The sequence below is a fragment of the Dermacentor andersoni genome, chromosome 6 (genome assembly GCF_023375885.2).
Source record: "Dermacentor andersoni chromosome 6, qqDerAnde1_hic_scaffold, whole genome shotgun sequence".
NCBI lineage: Eukaryota > Metazoa > Arthropoda > Arachnida > Ixodida > Ixodidae > Dermacentor > Dermacentor andersoni.
Window position 1 is genome coordinate 163,042,938 of NC_092819.1, and position 25,454 is coordinate 163,068,391.

At 49.6% G+C, this 25,454-nt stretch overlaps 1 protein-coding gene across 1 annotated transcript in view; it reads left to right on the top strand.

Moving 5' to 3' along the window:
• Positions 1-25,454, top strand: part of LOC126523446 (thiol S-methyltransferase TMT1B-like) — a 60,013-nt gene that overhangs the window by 26,887 nt on the left and 7,672 nt on the right. Inside the window, exon 2 of the mRNA XM_050172059.3 lies at positions 22,960-23,109. Within this exon, the coding sequence (XP_050028016.1) occupies positions 22,960-23,109 (150 nt within the window). The remainder of the gene's footprint in view (positions 1-22,959; positions 23,110-25,454) is intronic.

A 25,454-nucleotide genomic window follows, 5' to 3' on the forward strand; every position in this document is an offset into this window, starting at 1 on the left:
AAATTCAGACCCTCGTTGATTGGACTAAACTCCGCTCGTACGTCGCCGTGGAGGATACCACACCGCAAACCTTGGAGCCTTGGACTCAAGAGATAAAACAGGCCCTCGAAAGAGCTGGAAGAAAGATTAAGAACGCCAAGAATGCCCCCCCCCCCCCTCAAGTAGACCCCCACCTCCTCCATCTGTGGAAGGCTCGTCGAAGCCTCTCCAAACGATGGAAACGCCACAGATTAAAAACATCGCCTTCGTATGGCTGCAGTCGCCGAAGAGGCTGCGCAAAATGCCACTCAGCTTGCTCAAACTGGGCCAACTTTTGCGGCACACTGAAAGGAACGCTGAACAAAAAACGTACTTGGAACCACCTGATGGCTCTTCTCAAACCCACTTGCGCCAAAACCCACGCGTACGCTACTACTCATAAGCTGATTTACTTAGGAGCAAAAGGGCACGGATATTATGGAACACACCGAAAATCTATATATTCCGCAGCCAATACCAACATGTCCGAACGCACCCCTTTTCACGCCCCCTAATCCAGTCGAAAATCTGGATGCAGATGTCACACTCGCGGAGGTGAAACAGGCCCTTGGCTATATTACCAGGGACACCGGACCAGGGCCCGACCGCATAACGTACAAAGTCCTCTGAAATTTACATGCCATATCTTTGCAGGAGCTCACGGATCTCTTTAACCAACATTGGCGAAAGGGCAACCTACCTGGCGATTCGAAACACTCCCAGAATAATGTTATTCCCAAACAGAGTAAATCCTTACTGCTTCAGAATTTATGACCTATCTCGCTCACGAGTTGTGTAGGCAAACGTTTTGAGCACGTGATTGTCAGGCTACTACAACCGCACTTAGAAGCTAACCTTTTCTTCCCCGACACTCAGTTTGGTTTTCAGCGCAAGATGTCCTGTTACATATTAGAGAGACTTTATTCTATCCCAAATGATGGACATCCCTATACAGAGTCATCCTAGCATTAGACATACAAAAGGCCTTTGACACTGGGACACGACCATATTGTCACGTGGTAGTGACGTATAAATAACACAGTAGCAATACTGTAAAAGACGAAACTAACTTTTATTGGGCGAACCTGTGCCCACAAGAACAGGCTACACTTAAAGAACGGCGACAGCGGCGAACACACTCGGCGGTCGTCAAAATCTGATCAGCGGGTCAAGTGCGTCGGCTTTTATACATCCATCGTCGAATGTTCCAGAGTAATCGCTGGGACCCGTGTGTCTTCCACAAAGTTATACACCATCAGATTACACAAGTTTCGGTGACAGACAGCGGATGGAACCATCGATAATATTCCAGAAACTTCCGGTACATGCAGACGCGTCGTGCGCTGTGCGATAACATTTTTTAGGTGGTAAAACGTGGGTGGCCGATAAACATAAACAACTACACTTGTCAATATCTTCAGGACACTTCCCACCACAGATTGCGGCCGTAGGATCTGGCAGTATGTCAAAGCTTTTTTGGAAAATCGCACCGCCCAGATTAGATAAGGTCCACTCACATCGGCCGCTTTTGCCCTCCCAAACAGTACACACGCCAGGGAGCAGGCTTATCACCACTATTTTTAACGTAGCCATGGCAGCACTCGCCAGGGAGCTCGCAGATATTAAATTGCACCACGCTTCTTATGCTGATGATATCGTCGCGGGTACAAAACTATTTAGACGATATATTTAAAGTCATTTATAAACAGCAGCCGAGAATCTGGAGGGCTTCGTCTTCACCGTCGAGGACCTTGTCCTCTTTTCCCACCGTAACACGAACCCCGGAAGAGAAAGCACCGTCCCGATGTTTCAGACGGGGCCGTCGATAAGGGCATAGCAAGGTTTAACCTGAGAGACGTCTACGACGGCACTTGATGTGGAACAAGGTGGCATGACGGAGGTCTCGGGGATTATTTCGTGCATGACATTGGTCACTTTACGTAGAACACGGTGAGGGCCTTTGTAGCACGGAAGAAGTTTCTCGGAGGGCCCCACTCGGCGGCAAGGGGACCAAATAGGTAGCACGAGAGAGCCTGGTGAAAAATATGTGTCACGATGTGGCGATTGGGGTGGGGCCGGAGGTGTAAGCGTGCCGTTGAGATTCCTGCGATCCCAGCAGACGAGTACGGGCAAGCTGGCGCGCATGGTCAGCGTCGGCGATGGCGCCGCGAGCATACTGTATCAAGGGGAGTGAAGTGTCCAATGGTAACACAGGGTCACGACCGAAGAGTAAGTAAAAGGGGGAATACCTAGAAGTATCGTGGCGTGATGAATCATAGGCGAACGTGACATAACGGAGCGCCACATGTCAGTCCTTGCGGTCGGGTGAAACGTATTTCGATAGCATGTCAGTAATAGTCCGATTAAGTCGCTCAGTAAGGCCGTTGGTCCGGGGACGATCTGAGGTAGCCAGTTTGTGCTTGGTAGAACATGAGCGTAGGATATCGGCGATGACTTGGGAGAGGGAAGTGCAACCGCGGTCGGCAAGGAGCTGTCGCGAGGCGCCACGTACTAAAATGATATCTCGGAGTAGGAAACCTGCGACGTCGGTTCCCCAGCTCGTGGGAAGTGCCCGAGTGATGGCATAGCGCGTCGCGTAATCAGTAGTGACAGCGATCCACCTGTTGCTAGAGCTGGACTCGGGCAAAGGACCAAAGATATCCAAATCCACGTCAAAGAATGGCTCAGGTGCAATGTCGATTGGCTGTAAGTACCCGGCAGGAAGCGTTGCTGGCCTTTTGCGATGTTGAGAGCGTTTGCAAGCAGGTACATAGCGCCGTACGGCGGTGGTATGGTGGTAAGGCGAGAAAAGCATGGTGGTAAGGCGAGAAAAGGCGGTGGCCTGAGAGGATCCCCATGAAAACGGCACACTTTTCGTCAGGAGATCTGTGAGAGGGCGTTCTATGGTAGCAATATTTTTAACAAAGCGGCGGAAGTAAGAGCGAAGGCCGACGAAACTTCGAACATCTTTTGCGGACCGTGGAATAGGGAACTATGTCACGGCGCGAATTTTCTCTGGGTCTGGTCGGATGCCAGTCGCATTGACGACATGTCCAAGAACAGTAATCTCACCATGGCCGAAGTTACATTTCTTGGAGTTGAGCTGTAGACCGACCTTGCGAGAAACGGCAAGTAGAGTTGAAAGGTGCTCAATGTGTGTGCTGAATGTGGGCGAGAACACAGTAACATCACCTAGGTAGCAAAGACAAGTCTACCACTTGAATTCTTGGAGTAATGAGTCCACCGTACGCTCAAAGGTAGCCGGAGCCTTGCATAGCCCAAAAGGCACAACTTTGAATTGGTAAACACCATGAGGCGTTATAAAGGCGGTCTTTTCACGGTATAGATCATCGACAGCTATTTGCCAATATCCAGACCGTAGGTCTATGGACGAAAAATACTGTGCCCCGTTTTGGCAATCGAGGGCGTCATCGATACAATGGGTGTCACAAGACTCCATTAGGGAGGCTCATATGTCCTTCAAACAGCTATCAGCGACATCAAAATGTTATATTAACATAATGGGACTCTTCTGCTCGCCAGAAAAGTTTGAATTGCTCACTATTAAACCCGACTAGTGCGACCAAGGCATAGACCTTTTCGTACAGGGTCAACGAGTGCCCAGGGTACATAAAATAACGATCCTGGGTCTGCACATCGACTCTGACCTAGACGCGGGTTTACACTCAACCTCCTCGATAAGCAAATAAATTAAATCTCACGACTGGTTCGCCAGATCGCGTCGCGCAGTCAAGGTCTGTCTGAAAAGGACACAATGCAAATGATTGAAGCTTTGGTGGTTGATAGTCAGTCGCCTCGCCTACCACCTCCCGTATCACCAGCTCACTCAAAAACAAGTGGATCAGGCTAATCGTCTAAACAGGCGGGCGCTTAAGACCGCACTGAGACTGCCGATGTGCACTAGCGCTACCTATAATACTGTCCAGGAAATCATAGAGGCACAGAGGAGTAATCAAGTTCTGCGCCTCACCCGAACGTCCACTGGGCGAAACATATTCAGAACCCTGGGGTATGAGCCAAGCGGCACGATCCCGATAGAAGAGCCGTCGTTCCCCATTCCTGTGAGGCTCGCGGCTAACATGCTACTAAAACCGTTTCCACGAAAACTTCCTCAATGTTGACGCCGCGGTCGGTCCGCTCGAAAGAACGGTCATGGCTGCAGCCATGACGGAGGACTGACGCATTAACATCTCTGCCTCGATTAAAACAGCGCTCACCGACATGGCTGAGGGGGTCGCATTAGCCCTAGTAGTGGCGCATGCGGCTGCGGATTCTACCATTACATAAATATGCACCGATTCCCAAAGTGCATACCGGCACTTCCTACAAGGCCGTAGCACCTAAGACGGTCACACACATTTTACAAATCATCCCTTCGTTTCCCCACCCGGCGACTATCACGTGGGTGCCTGGGCATGAGTGTGTCCCCGGGAACGTGGGCGTTAATCCGCATTTCCGAGGTTTTTCCCTCCGAACCCTGGACGACCACTCACCCAACCCCATGGAAAAACCAGGAGAGGGGATCTGCACCGAACCACCAGATTACCACGTATTACCGGAATCGCAGGCGAGATTTACCTCCCCCTCACCATTCCCTTACCGCCAATCAAAGTTCAATCTGGCGTCAGATCCAGAGCAACGCATTTATTTATCCCTAAATGGCACATTCATTTTACCCTGGTCATCATAATCCACTATGTACCACCTGCCGAGTGCCCCGGGCAGATCTTTTCCACTCTTTGTGGACTGCCCCAAGCCCATGGTGACTCTTCGGGCCACTTGCTCGGATGACCAGCTCTGGCTGGTGACCGTGCTTGCTTAGTGATGTCGGCTAGGGGGTTCCCGGACGTCTAGGGCCCCAACCACATTTAAATAGATCCAATAAATTTTTGTCCATTCATGCATCCATCCACCCATCCACGATGGGACAACGCCCGTGAGGCAGCACGCATCCAAGACGAAACCCATGTCCTCCCACCCCAAGAAGAAGCGACGAAGAAGAAGCGCTCGTCCCTAGTCACAGATCGGGTCCGTGATTGCTAGCCAATTACGCAGTGCTAATTACCTCGAACCAAAGTTTTGGTTGCACCAACGTGTCCGTGAAGGCGAGCGGCATTGACTGATGCCAGCTGACCCCAGAGGTGCGTTTTTCTTTGCCACATTTCGCAACTACTTCTACTGCCGCCGTGCGAAGGATTGCTAGGCCTAGGCGTGTTCCACGGACGCTAGGCCCAACACCATCGCACGGATAGCGGCCTGCCGTACTCCTCGGCGGCTGTCGCTCGTCAGCTTCGACATGGAGGCGCCCGCTCAAACAACAATGATCGTGGACAATCACATGAGCGTTCAAGTTCAAGGAAAAGAGATATCACCCGAGAAATACCACAACGACGCCGGATGGACGCTCGGGGGGGAACGCATGTCGAGGCGGCGCCAGCGGACCCCCACCAGCGGCAAGCCCGACGCACCCGGCGGGAGTCAAACAAGCACGAGGTCGAAATTCAACAAGAACGTCAGAGCCTCGGTCATCAAGGCAGTACGCATGCCAGCCATGTCACTGGAAGAAAGCAAGATAGTTGTCAGACCCGGAGGGGGACTGGACATCGTCAAGACCGGCACCACCACCGTCGTTACGGCCATAGTCGCTGCGGCCAAGATCACGAGCGAGAAAAGCGCCGCGGACACCATCTGCCCCGACACGCAACAGAACATCATGGTCGTCAGTACACCGAACGAAGACAACGCGGCAAGGTACGCTAAAATCCAGGAAATCTATATTCAAGGCAAACCCTACGAGATCAGCGTATATCGCACGGCACCTCACGACACCGTAAAGGGCGTCATCAGGCATCCCCATCGACGCGAGCGCCGACGAGCTAGATAGAAACATGGTCAACGAGAGGAACCTCTAGCAGTTAGCGCAAAAAGGATTGGAAGCACGACCACTGTGATCGTGGTGTTCTAGGGACTCAAGGTACCGAATTTCGTCCGATACGGAATCACCCTGATACCATGCCGCCTCTACAGGAAACAGATCGACGTTTGCCAGCAATGCGGCCGAGTCGGACACCGCAAGGACGTGCCTGGCCTGCGTACTCGCCAGCCCTACAGAAGACCATCGCTGTACCCCAAAATGTAAGCTGTGCGAGGACGAACACCCGACCGGAGACCGAACGTGCAAGGCGAAATACAAGATCCCCTAGGCAGTGCGCATGCGAAAATGGGAGCGCCGACAGGCTGAACGCCAGCTGTTGTCGGAGAGCGATTTCCCGCCACTCAACAAGCCGCCAGCTGCGCGAAAGTCAAGGACCCCATCGTACAACCGCGCGCCTAGATCCAGAGACAGCAGCTGCTGCAAGAGAAGCCTCAGCAGGGAAAGGTCACCATCACGTGAGCGAGTGAGCTGGGTCGACGCAGCGAAAGGGAACAATATAAGGAACGCGCAGAAGATCCCCGAAGCCACGAAAGAAGAAGATATTGTGAAAAGGTTTTTTGGTGGCGCCTAATGCAAAGGCACAGCGACCGGGAACGGCGAGGCAGCCCGAAGCACTGTCCCAACGGACGCCAGCAATCAACAGCGCGAGCGGAGACGAGCCGCGTGTTGGCGATGCGGCTGTGCCGCGAGGCGCGTCTTCTTCTTCACAATCTCCCCCCGGACAAAAAGAGCCATCCTGGCGCCTTAAGAATCGGGAGGTAGAGGGTCGTGGTAGGGCTTGAGACGCGAGACGTGGACAATGTCACGTCCACGCCGGCGCAAGTCTTCAGGTGGTGACAGGGGCTCAATGAGAAGATTCACCGGGGACGTTTGTTCCAAGACTCGGTAAGGCCCTTCGAATTTTGGGACGAGTTTCGAGGAAAGCCCCGGCGTTTGGAAAGGGACCGACAACCACACAAGAACGCCTGGAGCGTAGGTGGTGTTTGGACGCGTGTCGATGCGGTTTTCTTTCTGGCGCTGCTGTTGCTCTGCCGTAAAGGAGCGCGCTAGCTCGCGGCATTCTGCGGCTTGTCGGGCAACGTCGGACACAGGTAGACACTCGGAGGCGTCAGGACGGTATGGAAGGAGCGTGTCGATGGTATGCGTGGGCTCGCGGCCATACAGGAGGAAGAAAGGTGAAAATCCCGTAGTGGCCTGGATCGCGGTGTTGTACGCGAACGTGATGAATGGAAGGATGCGGTCCCAGTTACCATGATCAGATGCCACGTACATAGAGAGCATATCACCAAGTGTGCGGTTAAAGCGCTCTGTGAGCCCATTAGTCTGTGGATGGTATGCCGTGCTTGTCCGATGAATAATGTGCCATTCCGAAAGCAAACTTTCGACGACTTCGGAGAGGAAGGCGCGACCTCGATCGCTGAGGAGTTCTCGAGGTGCGCCGTGTCGAAGCACGAAGCGATGTAGGACGAAAGAGGCTACATCCCGCGCTGTAGCACTTGGTAAAGCAGCAGTTTCGGCGTAGCGTGTCAAATGGTCAACAGCAACTACGATCCACCGATTGCCGTCTGGCGTCATAGGAAGCGGGCCGTATAGGTAGATGCCGACGCGATCGAAGAGTGCGGCAGGGCACGGGAGCGGCTGCAAGGCACCAGACGGGCGTAAAGGCGGCGATTTGCGGCGTTGACAGTCAAGACAGCACCGAACAAACTTGTGTACAAAATTGTACATGCCGCGCCAGTAGTAGCGGTGGCGAAGTCGTTCGTACGTCTTGAAGACTCCGGCGTGGCCACACTGCGGATCGTTGTGGAAAGCGGCACATATTTGAGACCTTAAGCTGCGGGGAACCACCAGAAGCCACCGACGACCTTCAGGAGTGTAATTGCGTCGGTGCAGCAGCTGGTCACGAATGGCAAAATGAACTGCTTCGCGTCGGAGGGTTCGGGATACAGGGATGGTCGAAGATCCAGAAAGATAGTCGAAAAGAGAAGCGATCCACGGGTCACGACGTTGTGCGGTGACAAAGGAGTCCATGTCGAGAGATGACACGGAATGTGCGGAAGTTGTTCCGTAGGGCGAGTCTGGAGGTAAAGGTGAACGAGACAAGGCGTCTGCGTCGGAGTGGGTGCGTCCGCTGCGGTATACGACGCGAATATCGTACTCCTGGATGCGTAGTGCCCAACGGGCTAGGCGGCCAGTGGGATCTTTCAAGTTGGCGAGCCAACAAAGCGCATGTTGATCTGTGACCAAGTCGAATGGGCGCCCGTACAGATATGGTCGGAACTTGCCAAGTGCCCATACTAAAGCCAAGCACTCTTTTTCGGTCACGCTGTAATTGGCCTCAGGCTTCGTCAGCGTGCGACTCGCATAGGCGACTACGTATTCGGGGTAGCCCGGCTTTCGTTGGGCGAGGACGGCGCCGAGACCGACCCCGCTGGCATCTGTATGTACTTCAGTTGCAGCTGACGGGTCGAAATGGCGAAGAATAGGTGGGGAGATGAGAAGATGACGCAGCGTCGCAAAGGCGGAGTCACATGCAGGGGACCAGCAGGAGAGGGCGGCGTCACCGCGTAGAAACTGAGTCAATGGCGCCATGATCGATGCGAAATTTCGAACAAAGCGCCGGAAATATGAGCATAGGCCCACGAAACTGCGAAGTTCTTTGATGGTCTGAGGCTTCGGAAATTCAGCGACTGCTCGAAGTTTTGCAGGATCGGGTAGAACGCCATGCTTGGACACAACGTGGCCTAAAATAGTAAGCTCTCGCGCGGCGAAGCGGCACTTCTTGAGGTTGAGTTGAAGGCCAGCGTTTGTTAGACAGGTCAAAACTTGTCTGAGGTGGAGCAGGTGAGTAGGAAAATCAGGCGAGAAAACCACGACATCGTCGAGGTAACACAGACATATAGACCATTTGAGGCCACGCAGCGTGTTGTCCATGAGTCGTTCAAAGGTGGCAGGGGCGTTACAAAGCCCGAAAGGCATCACCTTAAATTCATATAAGCCGTCAGGTGTAATGAATGCGGTTTTCTGGCGATCGGCAGAAGCCATCGGGACCTGCCAGTACCCTGAACGCAAGTCAAGGGACAAGAAGAATTCTGCTCCCTGAAGACTGTCGAGGGCGTCGTCGATGCGCGGCAAAGGATAGACGTCTTTGCGCGTTACCTTATTTAACCGACGGTAGTCGACGCAAAAGCGAATAGACCCGTCCTTCTTGCGAACGAGAACGACAGGAGATGCCCAGGGACTGTGCGAAGGTTGAATAACATCACGGCGCAGCATATCTTCGACTTGGGTGGTAATGACACGACGCTCTTCGGCAGAGACGCGATACGGTCGTTGACGTAACGGCTGTTGTGAACCGGTGTCAATGTAGTGCTGCACTTCCGACGTGCGGCCCAGGTGAGGTTGTGAAACGTCGAATGAACTTCTAAATTTGTGCAGGAGATCAAGAAGGTCGGCGCGTTCGGCAGGTGTGAGGGTATCGGCGATGGCATTCGAGAACGCATCCCTGGACGTTTCCTCAAGCGCGGACATCGAAGACGGTTGGCCGGAGTCGACATCAAAAGAGTCTCCGGGGACGTCAACCAAAGACGAAGAGTCGAGGAGTTCCACGAAGCCAAGGCATTCGCCAACGAGCAACGTAGTAGGCGCACAGAGGGGATTGTAAAAGTATATATTGCTGCAGCCGCCAGCCATGTCAAGCGTCGCGAAGGGTAGTGGGAGAGATTTACGGCTCATGAAGACGTCGGACGGTGTGAAGAGGGCCGTTGCATCAGCGATGGCATCGCAAGAGACAGGTACGAGGGCGAAGGAGCCAGGTGGAATATCTGTGTCCTCGCGCACGGTAAGTTTAGAAGGGCGGTCGCAATCTTCGTCCAAGGGTGCGTCACAAGGGGAAAATTCAACTTCGGCGCGTGCGCAGTCGATCACGGCTTTATGGCTGGATAAGAAGTCCCATCCGAGGATGACGTCATGTGAGCAGGTGGGAAGAACAATACACTCGACGATGTAAACAATGCCGTGAATAAGCACACGTACAGTACAGGCTGCGTGCGGAGTGACGTGCTGCGCGCTTGCCGTCGAAGCGACAGTCCAGAAAGCGGCGTGGTCACCTTGCGCAGCGAACGGCACAGTTTGGCGGCTATCACAGAAACGGCTGCGCCGGTATCCACAAGAGCGAATGCAGGAACACCTTCTACACAAATTTCGACCACATTAGCCGGAGGGGCGCGAGGACTTAGACAGTTCGAATGGGGCGCAGTTCTTGCCTCTTGAACTGCGACGTTCAGTTTTCCTGGTCAGGTGGTGCGGGTCGCCGACGCATTGGGGAGAGCGAGCGTCGGCGAGGGGATGGCGAGCGACGTGAAGGAAATTCTGGGATGTCAGCACGAGCGTACGGTTGGGGGGAAGGAGCGGCGTATTGGCGAAATGGCTGGCTGCCGTACTGGAAGGGCCGCGAGGCGTCGCCGAACGCTTGAGGGCGACGGCGGCAATATCGGGCATGTATGACTACGTCATACATGTCGTCAAGTTTTGTGCAATATCTTAGTGCATATATCAGAAGCTCGTCTACATTTCGGTCCTGAGGGCGTTATATAAAATTCTTTTTTTTTATGTGTGTGTACATGAAACGGCCTTCGCGTTTTCTAGCGCTTTCTTTTGTTATTTCACCGTCTGTGAACTTTTGTGTTTAGTACTCTTGTACATGTCATGCACCTTTCACTTTTGCTCATTTTTTGAGCGTGTATCACGCCACGTTATAAGAAAAATCTGTTTTCGGAAACGAAGTCAATAAAGCGAGACTAAACATCTGTTGCGTTGGAAGTGGAATTTCTTTTTTTTATGTCCCGGCACATGCTGGTATATTATAAGTATGGGCAAGACTGCGTGCGTGCCAACGCATAGCCCACGGCGCACCACGCGCCAGCTCGCATGCAATGCCAATGCGCTGCGTAGCGCGCGCATTGCTTGCGAGCTGGCGCGTCGTGCGCCGTAGCATGCGCGCGATAAAAAAGAAAACGGGCCGCCTACAGGTAAAATAAAAAAAAAAAGGCAAGCGGCGCGCGCGGCACGGCGGAAAGGGTGAAAGTGAGCGGAGCGGGTCGGCATAATAAAAACAAGAAGAAAAGAAATACGTTTGAGCGAGGAGGCGCCGCGCGGCTGCTATTCCTGTTGCCATGACAACGTAAACAATCGTGTGCGCCGCCATTTTGCTTCTGCGTCGCCCATTGGTTAGGGCCGTAACTGAAGGGGATCTTGACGCTAGCGTCGAAAGAGTGTCTGCTCGAAAGCGGCCAATGGCAGCCATGCGGAGATTCACCCCGCTGGCGTAGGAGGCGTGCCGCATTATCTGCGCATGCGTGGGTGCGCGTACGCGAGCTTGTGCGCGTCCGCAAGCGTACATGTGGTCTTGACTTTAGGGTTGCGCTCTAAAAAGTGGCCGCGATAACGTGTTTGGTCTTTACGGCGTCCGCAGCACAGAAATAGCGTGGCCTTCGAGATTGGATTTATAACTCTGCTAAAGCTGTCGCTAAGGCTTTTGCAATGTGGACACCACTGACAGAAGGCAATGGCGCTAAATTCTATGCGCACAACAATGCTCAAAGTAATACAGGCGAGCAGGTCACAAGCAAGTCTTCCGTTTTAATTAGGGGCTGTCCAGTAGATGATTATGTGGTGAAGCAGTGCATGTTCATGAGCTTCGTATAGAGTCCTAGATTGTACCCGCCGTGGTTGCTCAGTGGCTATGGTGTTAGGCTGCTGAACACAAGGGCGCGGGACCGAATCCCGGCCACGGCGGCCGCATTTCGATGGGGGCGAAATGCGAAAACACCCGTGTACATAGATTTAGGTGCACGTTAAAGAACCCCAGGGGGTCGAAATTTCTGGAGTCCTTCACTACGGCGTGCCTCATAATCAGAAAGTGGTTTTGGCACTTACAGCCCCATAATTTAATCTTTTTTTTAGTCCTAGGTTGTGGCGTTAAACTGCTGCTATACTGTAGGTACTGTAGTCTCGGAAGCCGCGTACATTATTATTATTATTATTATTATTATTATTATTATTCCTTGCACATGGAGTCGATTTGGCTAGAAGTCAGCCTAACGCGCTGTGAGAAATTGTTACATGGATCTTTCTATGTACCGCCGAACATTTCCCCTGTCATCTTTGATGAGGTCATCTTTTCTTCTGAAAGCGTAATATCTTCTCATGGCAAGCGCAGAGTAATCCTTTTTGGTGATTTCTATACGGCTGAGATTGTTTGGAACACGATTAAGTATCGTGATTACAATCATTACGTAAAGAACAACTGCAGCCTGTTGTTGGACTTTCTCTCATTCTGTTCCCTTCAGCAGCATGTCTTGATCGTCATTTCATGTGGCATCGTCTTAGAACTGTGCCTCTAGAATGTTCAAGTTATAGGTGCCTCTCATTCTGACATTTCTTCCCTTGTGAGTACCGATAAGCTTCACCCGTCACTAAAGATAACTGGGTCAGCCTTGAGGCAGAGCTCCTACAGTGGCATAAATGAATCCTCTCGCTTTGCTTTCAAACGTGGTGATCATGTCGGTTTATAGGAGTTCTTTTGGACCACCGATAGCTCACTAGTTATAGACGAAACAAATGCTGATGACCAAGTGGATCGCTTTATGAAGCTTTTTTCAAGCAGTATGCGGAAATACATTTCCGAGTGCGCGACAAGGCTGGCGATGTGGGCTTTTTCGTGCGACTTGAATAAAGGTGGTCGAGAGGACAAAAGACAATAGACGTAGCAGGACAAAAGACGTGTGCGTCCAAAGCGTCTTCTTTTCTCCTCGTGTTTCGCTGCGCTCACCGACCCTTAGTCCCCATTACAGACCTGAACACTCTCAATATCCCCACTGATTCTCATCTGAACTTGTTATAGCTCGCCTGAAGCATAAAGATCGCGCCCCAAGTAAATAATGTGTGAGCGATGGTGGAATCGAACTTCTGCCGCGGAGCACAGCAGCGTGGTGCTCTAGCCATGCCACGATCGCGCACCTGCGTCTCTCGTTTCGAATGCAGCCAGCTGTTTGAAACACTGGGCGTGTGCGCCGCGTCTCGCCACCTCGTCTTCCTTCCTCGTGACAGCTGTGGCGCCGCGTCAGGGGCCGGCACAGTCTCCTCGGTGCTTTCCTCGCAGCAGTTTACGCCACGTAGAAACAGTGCCACATTCTGCCGACTTCATGCTGCCCAAGTAAATCATGTTCTAGCATTTCATTGCTCATCATCTTGATGATTATGATGGTAATTATCATCATCAAGATGATGCGTAATGAAATGTTAGAACATGAATAACTTCGGCAGCATGACGTTGGCAGAATGTTGCATTGTTTCTGATGATAATGATGATAATTACCATCATAATCATCATCAGCGTTTCTTTTTGTCTAGGGAAGGATGAAGGCCTCTCCCAGCGATCTTGGATCGTTGCAATCAGCTTGCAGGCGCTAGCTGATTCCAACTTGCGCCTGCGCATTTCTTCACCTCAACACCCCACTTAATTTTCTGCCGTCACCTCCCACCGAGAGTAGAACCGGGGCTTACCCCGGGATACTGTTTCGAAAATAAAAATTTATTCCTCCTCCTCCCTACTGCGCTTCTCTTGAAACCCATTTTGTAACTCTAATGGCCCACCGTTTATCTGCATTTTCTTCCTCTTCAGAGCAGGCTCGGGTCAAATTCCGATACCGCCTATTAAAATACACGTAAAATGCATAAATGCTTCTCTGAGATAACCCCTTTGCCAATGTGTTACATTTGAGATATAAAATTAAATTCTAGGGAATGTAGCAAGCTGAATTTTCATTTATGACTTACATTTCTTGCAAGAATTAAATGTAGTAAGCTTTAAAAAGTAGAAGCACAAAATTTACAAGTAACTTTTCACTCGGCACCAACAACAGATGTCACAGTTCTGTAAATTGCATCCTTTAGAACATCCGAGGTGGACACATTTGAAACGATAATTTATGTCTAACGTGAATTTCTTGCCGTGTTTACAAGGGTTTTGCAAAAGTACTGCTGACATATTAGTGGTCTTTTTAGGTGCCGTGTATAATACAGAAGTTTATCGGCTTTAGATGTACGAGTAGACAATATTTACAAAAAAAATGTGGCATCTTTTTTTTTTCTTAGTTACAGATTTGCTAACTTGATAACTTGGCTTCCTGAAATCTTGCGATTTTCAACAATCACTATAAGAAAACCGATGGCCTAAATCAAAAATCCACCCGCCGTGATTGCTCAGTGGCTATGGTGTTAGGCTGCTGAGCACGAGGTCGCGGGATCGCGGGATCGAATCCCGGCCACGGCGGCCGCATTTCGATGGGGGCGAAATGCGAAAACACCCGTGTACTTAGATTTAGGTGCACGTTAAAGAACCCCAGGTGGTCGAAATTTCCGGAGTCCTCCACTACGGCGTGCCTCATAATCAGAAAGTGGTTTTAGCACGTAAAACCCCATAATATAATTTTTTTTAATCAGAAATCCGCTTCCAGCACTCACAAGACTTTAACTTTAAATACAATATTTAAATACGACAAACGTTAGCAAATTCGGTGCTGTGGTTGCCGACAGAAGTGATTTTTCCTTTCCAATGTATTCATATACGAGCCCCCGCGCTGGAATGTCAGCTGCCGAATGTCAGCTGCTGGAATGTTATCAGCTGGAATGTCAGCTGCCGCCGTTTGCTCCCTAATCGACACCGCTGTCCGCAAAATACAAGTTTGTAAAAGAAATAGCGCGCGCATGACCTGTCGCGCGGCCCAGCTGCGCATGTGACAATGTGCACAGCTGAGGCAAGCCGCTGCGATGCGCGCGGCCTATGTGTGTCCTTTCAGCGCTCGCGAGGAGCGTCGGTGGTCGCGCTATCATTGTGTGCTTGGTTTGCTTGATATCGCCGCTGTATGTGGCCGAAGAAGTATGCGCGAAACAGCGAGACCCTAATCCTGGCGCTGGCCATTTCAGACGTAGAGTGCACGATAAAAGCGGCCCGTGGCTTTTTGTCCAGGTATGTGGCCACTGAAGCGGCATAGCTTTAGGCTCGTAAAGACCACGATGTCAACGAGCTGAAGAACTACTGCACTACTGTGTTGTCGTCCCTTTGTCCCAAGAGTACGGGAGGAGAACCCCACAATATATATATATATATGTAGATGTGTGTGTGTAGGTGTGTGTGTGTGATAGAGAGAGAGACGAGAGACGGAAATTATGATAGTATCAGAGATTTATTATGAAAGACACAAGCAGGAAAAGTTTGGTGTTTACTAAGCTTTCGACTGGTGGGCCAGCCTTTCTCAGATTGACAGCATGAACCAAAAGTCACGACGACAAAGGCTGGCCCACCAGCCTACACGCCACCAAACCAGATATTTCATGCGTGTGTCTTTCTATTTACCTGCTTATCCTAGCCTATCCCTTAATTGCCGTAATATATATATATATATATATATGTGTGTGTGTGTGTGTGTGTGTGTGTGTGTGTGTGTGTGTGTGTGTGTGTGTGTGTGTGTGTGTGTGTGTGTACCGCCGCAAGAAAGATCAGATTTCAACTATTTCTCCGGCTGCGAGCTCATTTACTGTGAGAGCAGCAGGCGGCACCATTGTCTCAAGCAGAATTGTGCTACATCATGCGCATCCCTCTTGTACCCACGAAGCACATGCACACATGTCCGCACTCCCAGGGGCTCCTTGGAGCGCCTAACCCCGCGCAAATCACTCAACGCCAAAGCTGCTCGGTTGTTCTGCTGGCGTGTACTATAGTATGCGTCTTAAGCTTATAAATATGCGAGTGCCCCTAGACTGGACACAATCCAGGTAATGTTGTTTGGCGCCGCTCGAAGCAAGTCAAACTATGTGTTCTCGTATTCCGTCTCATTACATCATTGGTTATTGTTAATTAATCACCTGCTCAAATAATATATTCAGAACGAAAGTGTCAATGATAGTTGCAGACCAGCCTGAAAAATTTCCGATCACGAAAAAGTGCCGTGTGACTACTACTTTTTTCGTATTTCGCGGACTTCCTTCCGGGCATGCAAAACAAAAAAAAAAACGCTTATTTAGTACGTTTGAGCAACACATAACTGTATCGAGGATCTTTCGGGATTTTCTACAATTTTCTCAATGGCACATTTAGTAGCTAGAAAAACTGCATTTTTATCGCAAGTTCCACAGTGAATATCTGGAAACCGGTGCCATCCTCAGATTTTGTTCCAAGTGCATCATCGTCATCATTATCACCATCATCATCAGCTTATTTTATGTCCACTGCAGGACGAAAGCATCTCCCTGCGATCTCCAATTACCGCTGTCTTGAGCCAACAGATTCCAGCTTATGTCTGGGAATTTCTTAATTTCATCACCTAACCTAGTCTTCTGCCGTCCTCGACTGCGCTTACCTTTTCTTGGCACCCATTATGTAAGCCGAATGGTCCGCCGGTTATCTAACCTACGCATTCATGGCATGCCCAGCTCCATTTGTTTCTCTTAATGTGAATTAGAATATCGGCTATACCCATTTGCTCTTAGATCCAAATTGCTCTTATTCTTTCTCTTAAGGTTGTTTAACATTGTTCGTTCCATAGCTCTTTGCGCGGTCCTTAACTTGTTCTCGAGCTTCTCTGTCAGTCTCCAAATTTCTGCCCCATATGTCAGCGCCGGTAGAATGCATGGATTGTACACCTTTCTTTTCAGTGGTAATGTAAGCTTCCAGTCAGGATCTGACAATGTCTGCCGAATGCGCTGCAACCCATTTTTATTCTCAACCCATTTATCCTCAGCAAAGAAGAGTTGGTAGAACTAGGCCGTAAACGTGCCGAAAGTTCTAGAAAACGTTGCACGGCCACGCAAAATGTTTTCTTGTACGCAAATAAACCAATGCTCTCCGGGAGGTGCGAGTAGCCAGTGCCTGAGCGATCGGCGGCAGGCATATTTTATTCTTTTCAGAACGGGGCAGCCTGCGGCTATTCAGAAAAAATGCAGTTTTGTTCGGCATATTAATGTACCTTTAACGCGTAGACGTTACTTCGACGCAGTGAGTTTTCGCGGTTTTGTGACGTCGCGTGATAGGAGGGTGATGTGGGTGCAGCCCCAAAACCTTTGACAGTGGCCGAGGGCTAACGGCGAAAAGGCTTCGAATGAGAAATAATTTTTTCATTTGTTCGTTCCAATTATGCATAATCAGTGCGTACGCGTCATATCAGATGGGGGAGATAACGCGTGGCAGACAGGCGGAGTGTTTCAAAAAGGTTTTTGACCAATCCCGACTGCAGAATTGGAAAAGCTTTACGTCATAGCGCTCGCGCCGTACCTGCCGTGGCGAACAGGAGCCTCATCGCTACGTTAGGCAGGGATGACGTCAGCAGTCATAGAGTTATCAAATTTTCTTGATTACTGAATTAGCATGCGAATCAAGTAGTTTGCTGCAGTTGGAATTTCTGTGGAACGATGACTATGAAATGAAATGAGGGTTATGTAACTACAAGGTTGTTGAGTGTTTAATATAACAGGATCGGAACTATAAATAATTAACAATGCTTTTCCATCTGTGCTTCTGGCGCTTCCAGCGCGTTAGCAAACAGGGGCCACATTCAGAGTCTTATCTATGTTATCTATGTTGAAGGTCTCGCTTATTTCTCTTTCTTAAGTTTTGAGCCATATTATACACTGCATGCGACAGTGAAACACTGCAATGTCGCGGACTTCGTGAATCACGTTTCGTTGTGATTACAGGTAGCGGTGCTCAGTTCCGCGTTTTGTCTTTCCAAAATCCACCACTATTCCAGCGCCGACAAGACATTGATGTTTGATGTAGCGGAAGACTTCTGTGCTATGATTGCGGGCCAGCCAACTCGCACAGGTTCGCTTACATTGAACCGTATTCCAGATTCACGAGATTCACGCATGGATCTGCCTTTCACGATGCAAGAGCTTGACGCGGCGCTCGCCCTATGTAATCGGTCGTCGTCGCCTGGTCCGGATGACATATCTTACCGCATGCTATGTCACCTTGGTGAACGGGCACGAAATGCGCTCCTTAATATCTATAACGAGTCCTGGCAGGAGGGCAAAGTTCCTCAAGATTGGAAGATCAGCCGCCTGGTACCGCTTCTTAAGCCTGGCAAGTCTCCCTTAGAGATTACTTCATACCGACCAATTGCGCTGGCAAGTTGGGTTGGGAAGGTAATGGAGCGAATGATCCTCGCGAGACTTGAGTGGTATCTTGAACATTATGAAATCTACCCGGACGCCATGGCTGGTTTTCGACGTCACCGATGTTCTATCGACAACGTTATCGATCTGGTAACCTATGTTCAACACCAAAAGACGTGTAAGAGGTTATCTGTCGCAATCTTCTTAGATATAAAAGGAGCCTACGACAACGTTCTTCATTACGCCATACTTGAAGCATTGGAATCGGTGGGCCTAGGCGGTCCATTATATCGTTGGACTCGCAGTTATTTACATAGGCGGTCTCTATTTCTTAACACTGAAGATGGCGCGACCTCGCAATATTATACGCACCACGGCGTTCCACAAGGCGGTGTCTTGAGTCCCACGCTTTTCAACCTTGTATTCATTGGTCTCGTGGAACGACTTCCGAACACAGTTAAAATATCAATGTATGCCGATGATATCTGCCTCTGGACATCTGGTGTGACACGGCTGCAAGTACGCGCCAGGCTTCAAAAAGCTGCCACGTCAACATCGGCGTACCTAAATGAACCAGGCCTCAAGATCTCGCCAGAAAAATGCGCATTGGTCGCGTTTAGCCGAAAGCCAATGAGATCATACGATGTCTCTATCGACGGTCAAAACATCCTTATGTCAGGACGCACCGATTCTTAGGCGTAATCATTGATCGCGACCTCTGCTGGAGTTCTCATGTGGCCTACCTAAAGAAGCGCCTGACGGATATCTCTAATGTGTTTAAGTTTCTTGGAGGAAATGTCTGGGGTACTTCAGTACATGCAATGATGCAACTGTACAGGACGCTCTTTCTTGGTTATTTGCGATACAGCTTGCCTGTGCTGACCAACACCTGCAGAAGCAATATCCGCACACTCGAAAGCGTCCAGGCCCAGGCACTTAGAGTGGGTCTTAGATTGCCGCGGTGTTCGTCAACGGCTGAAACGATTGCCATTGCACACGATTTCCCAGCCAAGACCCATATAGTCATGGAAGCGCTCAGAGCACACGTAAGACGCCTTGCTCGAGCCCCTGCCCATCATCTAGCCTCACTGCCAGAGGATCGACCACGTGCTTCCTTTTGTGAAACAGTCCTGCCCTATAGTGCATACCTTCCAACAGGTTATACAGCTCCAGCGAAAGTTCCGTTTCCACCATGGTGCTTGGCTCAAGCAAAGGTTCGACTAATAGTACCAGGAATACGAACAAAAGCCCAACTCTCGTCTCCAGCACTCAAGCAGCTTTCACTGCTCTTGCTGTACGAGGCGTACAACGAGCATCATCATCTGTATACTGACGCTTCAACCATGGTGAATGGGTCTGCAGGATCGGTGATCTTTCCTGCAAAACCTTCCACCCTAAAGATTCGACTCTCTCACCACACTATATCGACTGCCACGGAGCTTGCTGCTATTCGTTGTGCACTTCGTGTAATTTCTGAAGAACTACCCAAGAAATGGAGCGTGTTCACAGACTCCAAGGCTGCTCTTCATTGTTTTGTTTCTGCCTTACGCCGAGGACCTCACGAACAACTAGTCCTTGAAATCAGACTGCTGCTTCACCACCTCGTCGAGCAAGGACACGACATCACGTTGCAGTGGATTCCAAGCCACTGTGGCATAATGGGCAATGAACATGCCGACGCAGCAGCACGATCTGCACATGAGGAGGGCTTGCAAGACTCCATTCCATTCTCAAGAACAGACGCTGCAACGAAAAATTCGTGTGCTTGCAAATGAAGCCATCAAAACTTTATGGAACACACCAAGCTTAAAGCATACACGTCTACACCGACTGGATCCATCCCTTCGACTTCGACCCCCATCTGGACTCTCTCGACTCGAAACAGCAGTGCTTTGCCGACTGTGGCTTGGTGTCGCCTACACAAGATCCTTCGCCTTCCGAGTCGGTATGGACGACAGCGCGGCTTGCAGACACTGCGGCGGCGAGGAGACCATCGAACAAGTGCTTTGTCACTGTCCTCAATACAGCGCGCACCGGCTGTCACTAGCGACCGCGTTGGCACGCCTTGACGACAGGCCACTTTCAGAACAGTCAGTTTTGGAATGCCGACGTGAACTGTCGTCGCAGCAAAAGTCGGTCAAGGCTTTGTTGACTTTTCTACGTGACAGTGGCCTATTTGAAAGACTATAATGACCCCATTTCATCCCTTTTCATATTTTGTTCTCACGCTTTTATTTTTGTCACGCTCTTCTTTCCGTCTTTACTTCCCCTTTCCCTTCCCCTAGTGCAGGGTAGCAAACCGGAGGTTTTAAGTCTGGTTAACCTCCCTGCCTTTCTCTGATTTGCATCTCTCTCTCTCTCTCCCAATATCCACAGCGTGGTCTTTCTCAGATGGGGTGTCCCCTGACTTTATGAAAGAACGTGCTGACCGAGAGTTGGCGTGTTAGTAACCTCCTCATGCGAGAGGGAGAGAGAAACAGAAGAGAGGAATACTTTATTTATTTATTTATTTATTTATTTGATACCTGCTTCACCTTTGCAGGCATAACAGCAGGGGGATACATAAAATAAGCATCATATTTGAGACCAATAAAGAAACTAATTACACAAAGCGTGGTCAAAATCATCATTCGACACAATGGATACAATCATAGGCGGAAGATCATTCCACTCTCTTATACATTTAACAAAAAATGAATAGCGCAAGACGTCACCTTTAAAGGAAAATTCATTTACTTTGAGACTGTGGTTCCTTCTTTGGGATATACAGGACGGCTCTTGGATGTACTTCTCCTTATCGATTCCAGTTTTAGAATGGTAGATATTATGGAAAAATTTCAACCTGAGCTTTCGTCTACGATCTTTCAAGTCTTCCCTAATGGGACAATTAAGCATCTTGCGTACCGGAAATGCTGTAAATATTAAACCACTAAAAACCCAGCTGCGTTTGCAGGGCCTGTAGTCCATGCGCTCGATGTTTGCTAGAGCCGCAGCTTATGTGCTGCGGAGTTTAACAGATAACTGGTGAATGGCAGCTGAAAAACATTCTGCTTTAAATACCTACAAGTCAGTCCTAAAAAAGTTACTGACACATTGCAGTGCCGCAAAACACGAAACTGATTAGAAATCACCGCACGTTTGGTTGCGTGAAAGTCTGGCAGGCTGAACAAATGCCTCTCGTTACTTGTGCGTCGCGTTCGCATTTTTTCGTTTTCTCATTTTGTGTTTTTGCGCATCTGCGCGCGTTCGTGTGTACGTTTAGATGCGCGAGTGATGGCGTGGCTTGTTGGCTTTCGTTCAACTCATTTAGAACACGAATACAGCACACGAGCGTGGATTCTTCAGATTGCGCAGTTTTCGACCTGGGAGAAGCTGCGAGTAAAGGGAGATCAGAACGCGCTTATACAAACAACGGCGCAATATTGGCGAACGGAACCGTTTCGAGAGCCATTACAAATGTTAATATATGGCTGTTACCGTAGCTTTCCCTCCACTGGAGAGAATAACTTGAGCGCATCTGTACAAGATGTTTAAGAGGCATCAAGAACACTGTCAACTGATAACGAAGCTCGAAAAGCCTGCAATTATTCCTTATGCAAGCTTAGTTAAGCCTATGATGGATCCCTCACAGTCATCATCGAAGTCTGCTGAAGAAGCGGTGATTGATTAAACGGAGCTCTATAGTGACAGTACAACGCACTCTTCGGGACTCTTAGCGATCAATATGCACAGCGTGTACTACTGTGTGCTCGGTGCTTGCGAAGTACCGCCTCCATTGTCTGCCTGTGCAGTCTGTTGAAAATCAACCGCACAACTATGCAGATAGGCGCGGAATGCCGTAAAAGAAGCACATTCTGGGGTTTTACGATCGTGTACTGCGATCGGATTATCACGCACACCGCAAGTAGGGCATTATTCAACGGGTACTTAAATTTAAGCACTCGTGCGTTTTTGCAGTATCGCCCTCGTCAAAGCGCGGCCACCGCGGCCGCGACCGAACCCGCGACCTCGAACTCAGCAGCGCAGCGTCATAGTCGCTAAGCTACCGGGGGCGCATGGTTAAGCTTAAAAACACAGACGGCACTTTGTACTCGCGCTGCCACGACGGACAGGGGTCACGAGTGGGCCGGACGAGCGCGTTTCAACTGCGCGCGCCGCGGCCCACCCGGTGCACGCTGCCTCGATGTCTCGCTACGGAGAGCAGGAAGGGGATTCGTTTCATCGGTGACACTAGTTCGGCAGGCTTCGAAGCGCCGTGCCTGCAGCTTATTATTGAAGGGAAAGCAGTTCTTCGAAGCTGTGCGTTACGTTAGGACTTTGCGTTCCGCGTTCGCTGTTACCTCACGTAGCTACCTTCTGATTTTCTCCAAGTGCCTCAGATCCGTCACCCGCGGTCTACGCATGCGGTTGGTACGGCCAAACAAATCGGTGCTCTTCGCTTTTTCAGCATTGACCGAGCATTGTTGTAATTTCCCTAGAATACGCAATATCTAGGTCGTGAGCATACGACCGACTCCTGACGTACATTTGAGACCGTTCTCTTTTCTTTCACTCTCCCGCGTCACACCTGCGTCAAAGCTTCCACACCATTTTGCTTCTTTTGCAATGTGGACGTTCTTGACATTGTCAACGCAGCTACGTGAAAGCTTCTGCACCACACAGTCGAACACGTCGCGAAGAGGACGCAATACAACGTGCCGTCGTCCGACCCCCTCCCCCCCCCCCCCTTCGCGTTTGTAGCGCACTGAGGCTCTCACGCGGTGCAATGGTAGACCTGATTGAAAACGCCTCTTCTCCTTCCGTGCATGCAGGTGGACTTGGAACGCTGGGTGGTCGGCTATGGCGAGGACATGCGCGACGTCCCCGATGGCCACTTCGACGCGGTGATCGTGACGCACCTCCTCTGCTCCGTCCACTGCCCCGAGAAGGTGCTCCGAGAGTGCCGCCGGGTCCTGGTCAAGGTCACCACCTCTTCTCGCGCTTCCTTGTGTTCGATACCTGAGAAAGGGAGCGTTACGACAGCTTCTGGACAGTCTCATGTCAGTCACTTAGCTTTGGGCTTCCTCGCTCACGATGGCGATGGCCTTCGCCATGACTTTCACTGACTGGTCAGATGATTTCGGCATTTAGAGTAGGAATTTGGGCTATTCGGTACACATTTCTTACTAGCTTGGGAACCGGACATGCCACCAATGGAAAGTGACCCTTGCAACGTTTAACACCAGAACCCTCTCGAGTGAAGCTAGCCCAGAAGGACTCTTTAAGGAACTATCAGGCATTCTTTCGGATATCATTGGCCTTAGTGAGGTTAGAAGAACTTGTGAGGCTTATACAGGGGCTGACAAATGTCCACGTCCTCTGCTATCAAAGACTACCAGGTAAGAAGCAGTTCGTAGTAGGATTTCTAATCCATAAGAACATAGCGGGCAACATTGACGAATTCTACAGCAATAATGAGAACGTAGCAGTAATCGTAATGAAGCAGAATAGGAGGCATAGAATAAAAGTAGTACAAACCTAGGTTCCAACCTGCAGTCACGGTGATGAGCAAATGCAACAGTTTTATGAAGATGTTGAATTAGCGATGCGAAAAATGCAAACTCAGTATACTGTAGTCATGGGCGACTACAATGCAAAAGGGGGGATAAAGCAGGCTGGTGAACAAGCAACTGGCAACTACGGCGTGGATTGTAGGAACACTCGAGGAGAGATGTTGGTAGAATTCGCGGAAAGAAATAAGCTGCGAATAATGAACGCCTTCTCCAGGAAGCGTTGGAACAAAAAGTTGACCTGGAAAATCCCTAACGGTGAAACAAGAAATAAAATTGATTTCATACAATCTGCTGATTTCAGCATGTAGAATTGTTAGGTAGGGTAAAGTGCAGTGATCACAGGCTAGTGAGGGCTATGATTCACCTCAATTTGGAGAGAGAAAGAGTAGAATCGGTCAAGAAGGACTAGGCCAACCTAGACGCAGTAAGGGTAAAAACAAACCAATTCAGGTTGGCACTTGCAAACCAATATGCAGCCTTAGAACAGAGAGATGAAGAGATTGTGTCTCCTTGTCTGACCCCTTTCTTTATAGGTATCTTCCTACTTCTCTTGTGGAGAATTAAGGTAGCTATGGAATCTCTGTAGATACTTTGCAGGATATTTGCGTAAGCTTCCTGCACTCCTTGATTACGTAATGCCTCTATGACTACTGGTATCTCTACTGAATCAAATGCCCTCTCGTAATCTATGAAAGCCATATAGAGAGGCTGATTGTACTCTGCGGATTTCTCGATTACCTGATTGATGACATGGATGTGATCCATTGTAGAGTATCCCTTACTGAAACGAGACTGTTCCCTTGGTTGACTGAAGTCCATTGTTGCACTTATTCTGTTGGAGGTTATACTGGTGAATATTTTATATAATACTGGAAGCACGCTAACGGGCCAATAATTTTTCAATTCTTTAACGTCTCCCTTTTTGTGGATTAATATAATATTTGCATTCGTCTAGTCCTCTGGGACCTTCGAAGTCGATAGCGTTCGTATAAAGGGACGCTAGTTTTTCGAGCATTATGTAACCTCCATCTTTGAATAAATCGACTGGTAGTCCTTCTTCTCCTGCCTGTTTTCCCTGTCTCATGTCTTGCAAGGCCCTTCTAACTTCATCGTTAGTTATAGAAGGAGCTTCTGTAACCTGTTCATTACTACTTGAAATGAAGGTATCATGGCGGCTTTGGGTACTGCAAAGGTCAGTATAGAATTCTTCGCTGCTTTTACTATATCTTGGAGATTGCTGATAATATTACCCTACTTATCTTTCAGTGCATACACCTTGGTTTGTCCGATGCCAAGTTTCCTTCTCACTGATTTTAGGCTGCGTCCATTCTTTTCTGCTTCAGTTTTTCTCACGGCACAATTTCAAATATCGCTTATTTTCGCCATGTTGATCAGTTTTGACAGTTCCGCGAATCTTATCTCTCGAGTTGGACACTTTCATTCTTTGTCGTTTCTTTATTAGGTCCTTAGTTACTTGGGAGAGCTTGCCCACTGGTTGCCGTGGTGCCTTGCCTCCCACTTCAATTGCTGCCTCTGAAGCCAGCCTAGTTGCGGTTTCATTCATTAGCTCTATGTCAATCTCTCCAATGCTATTCACTGCGTGCTTGGAAGTATTCAAGCTATTAAACTGGAAAGGCTTAGGATTAACGGCGAATATCTCACCAACTTTCGATTTACAGATGACATTGTCCTGTTCAACACAGGAGATGAGTTACAACAAATGATTGAGGACCTTAACAGAGACAGTATAAGAG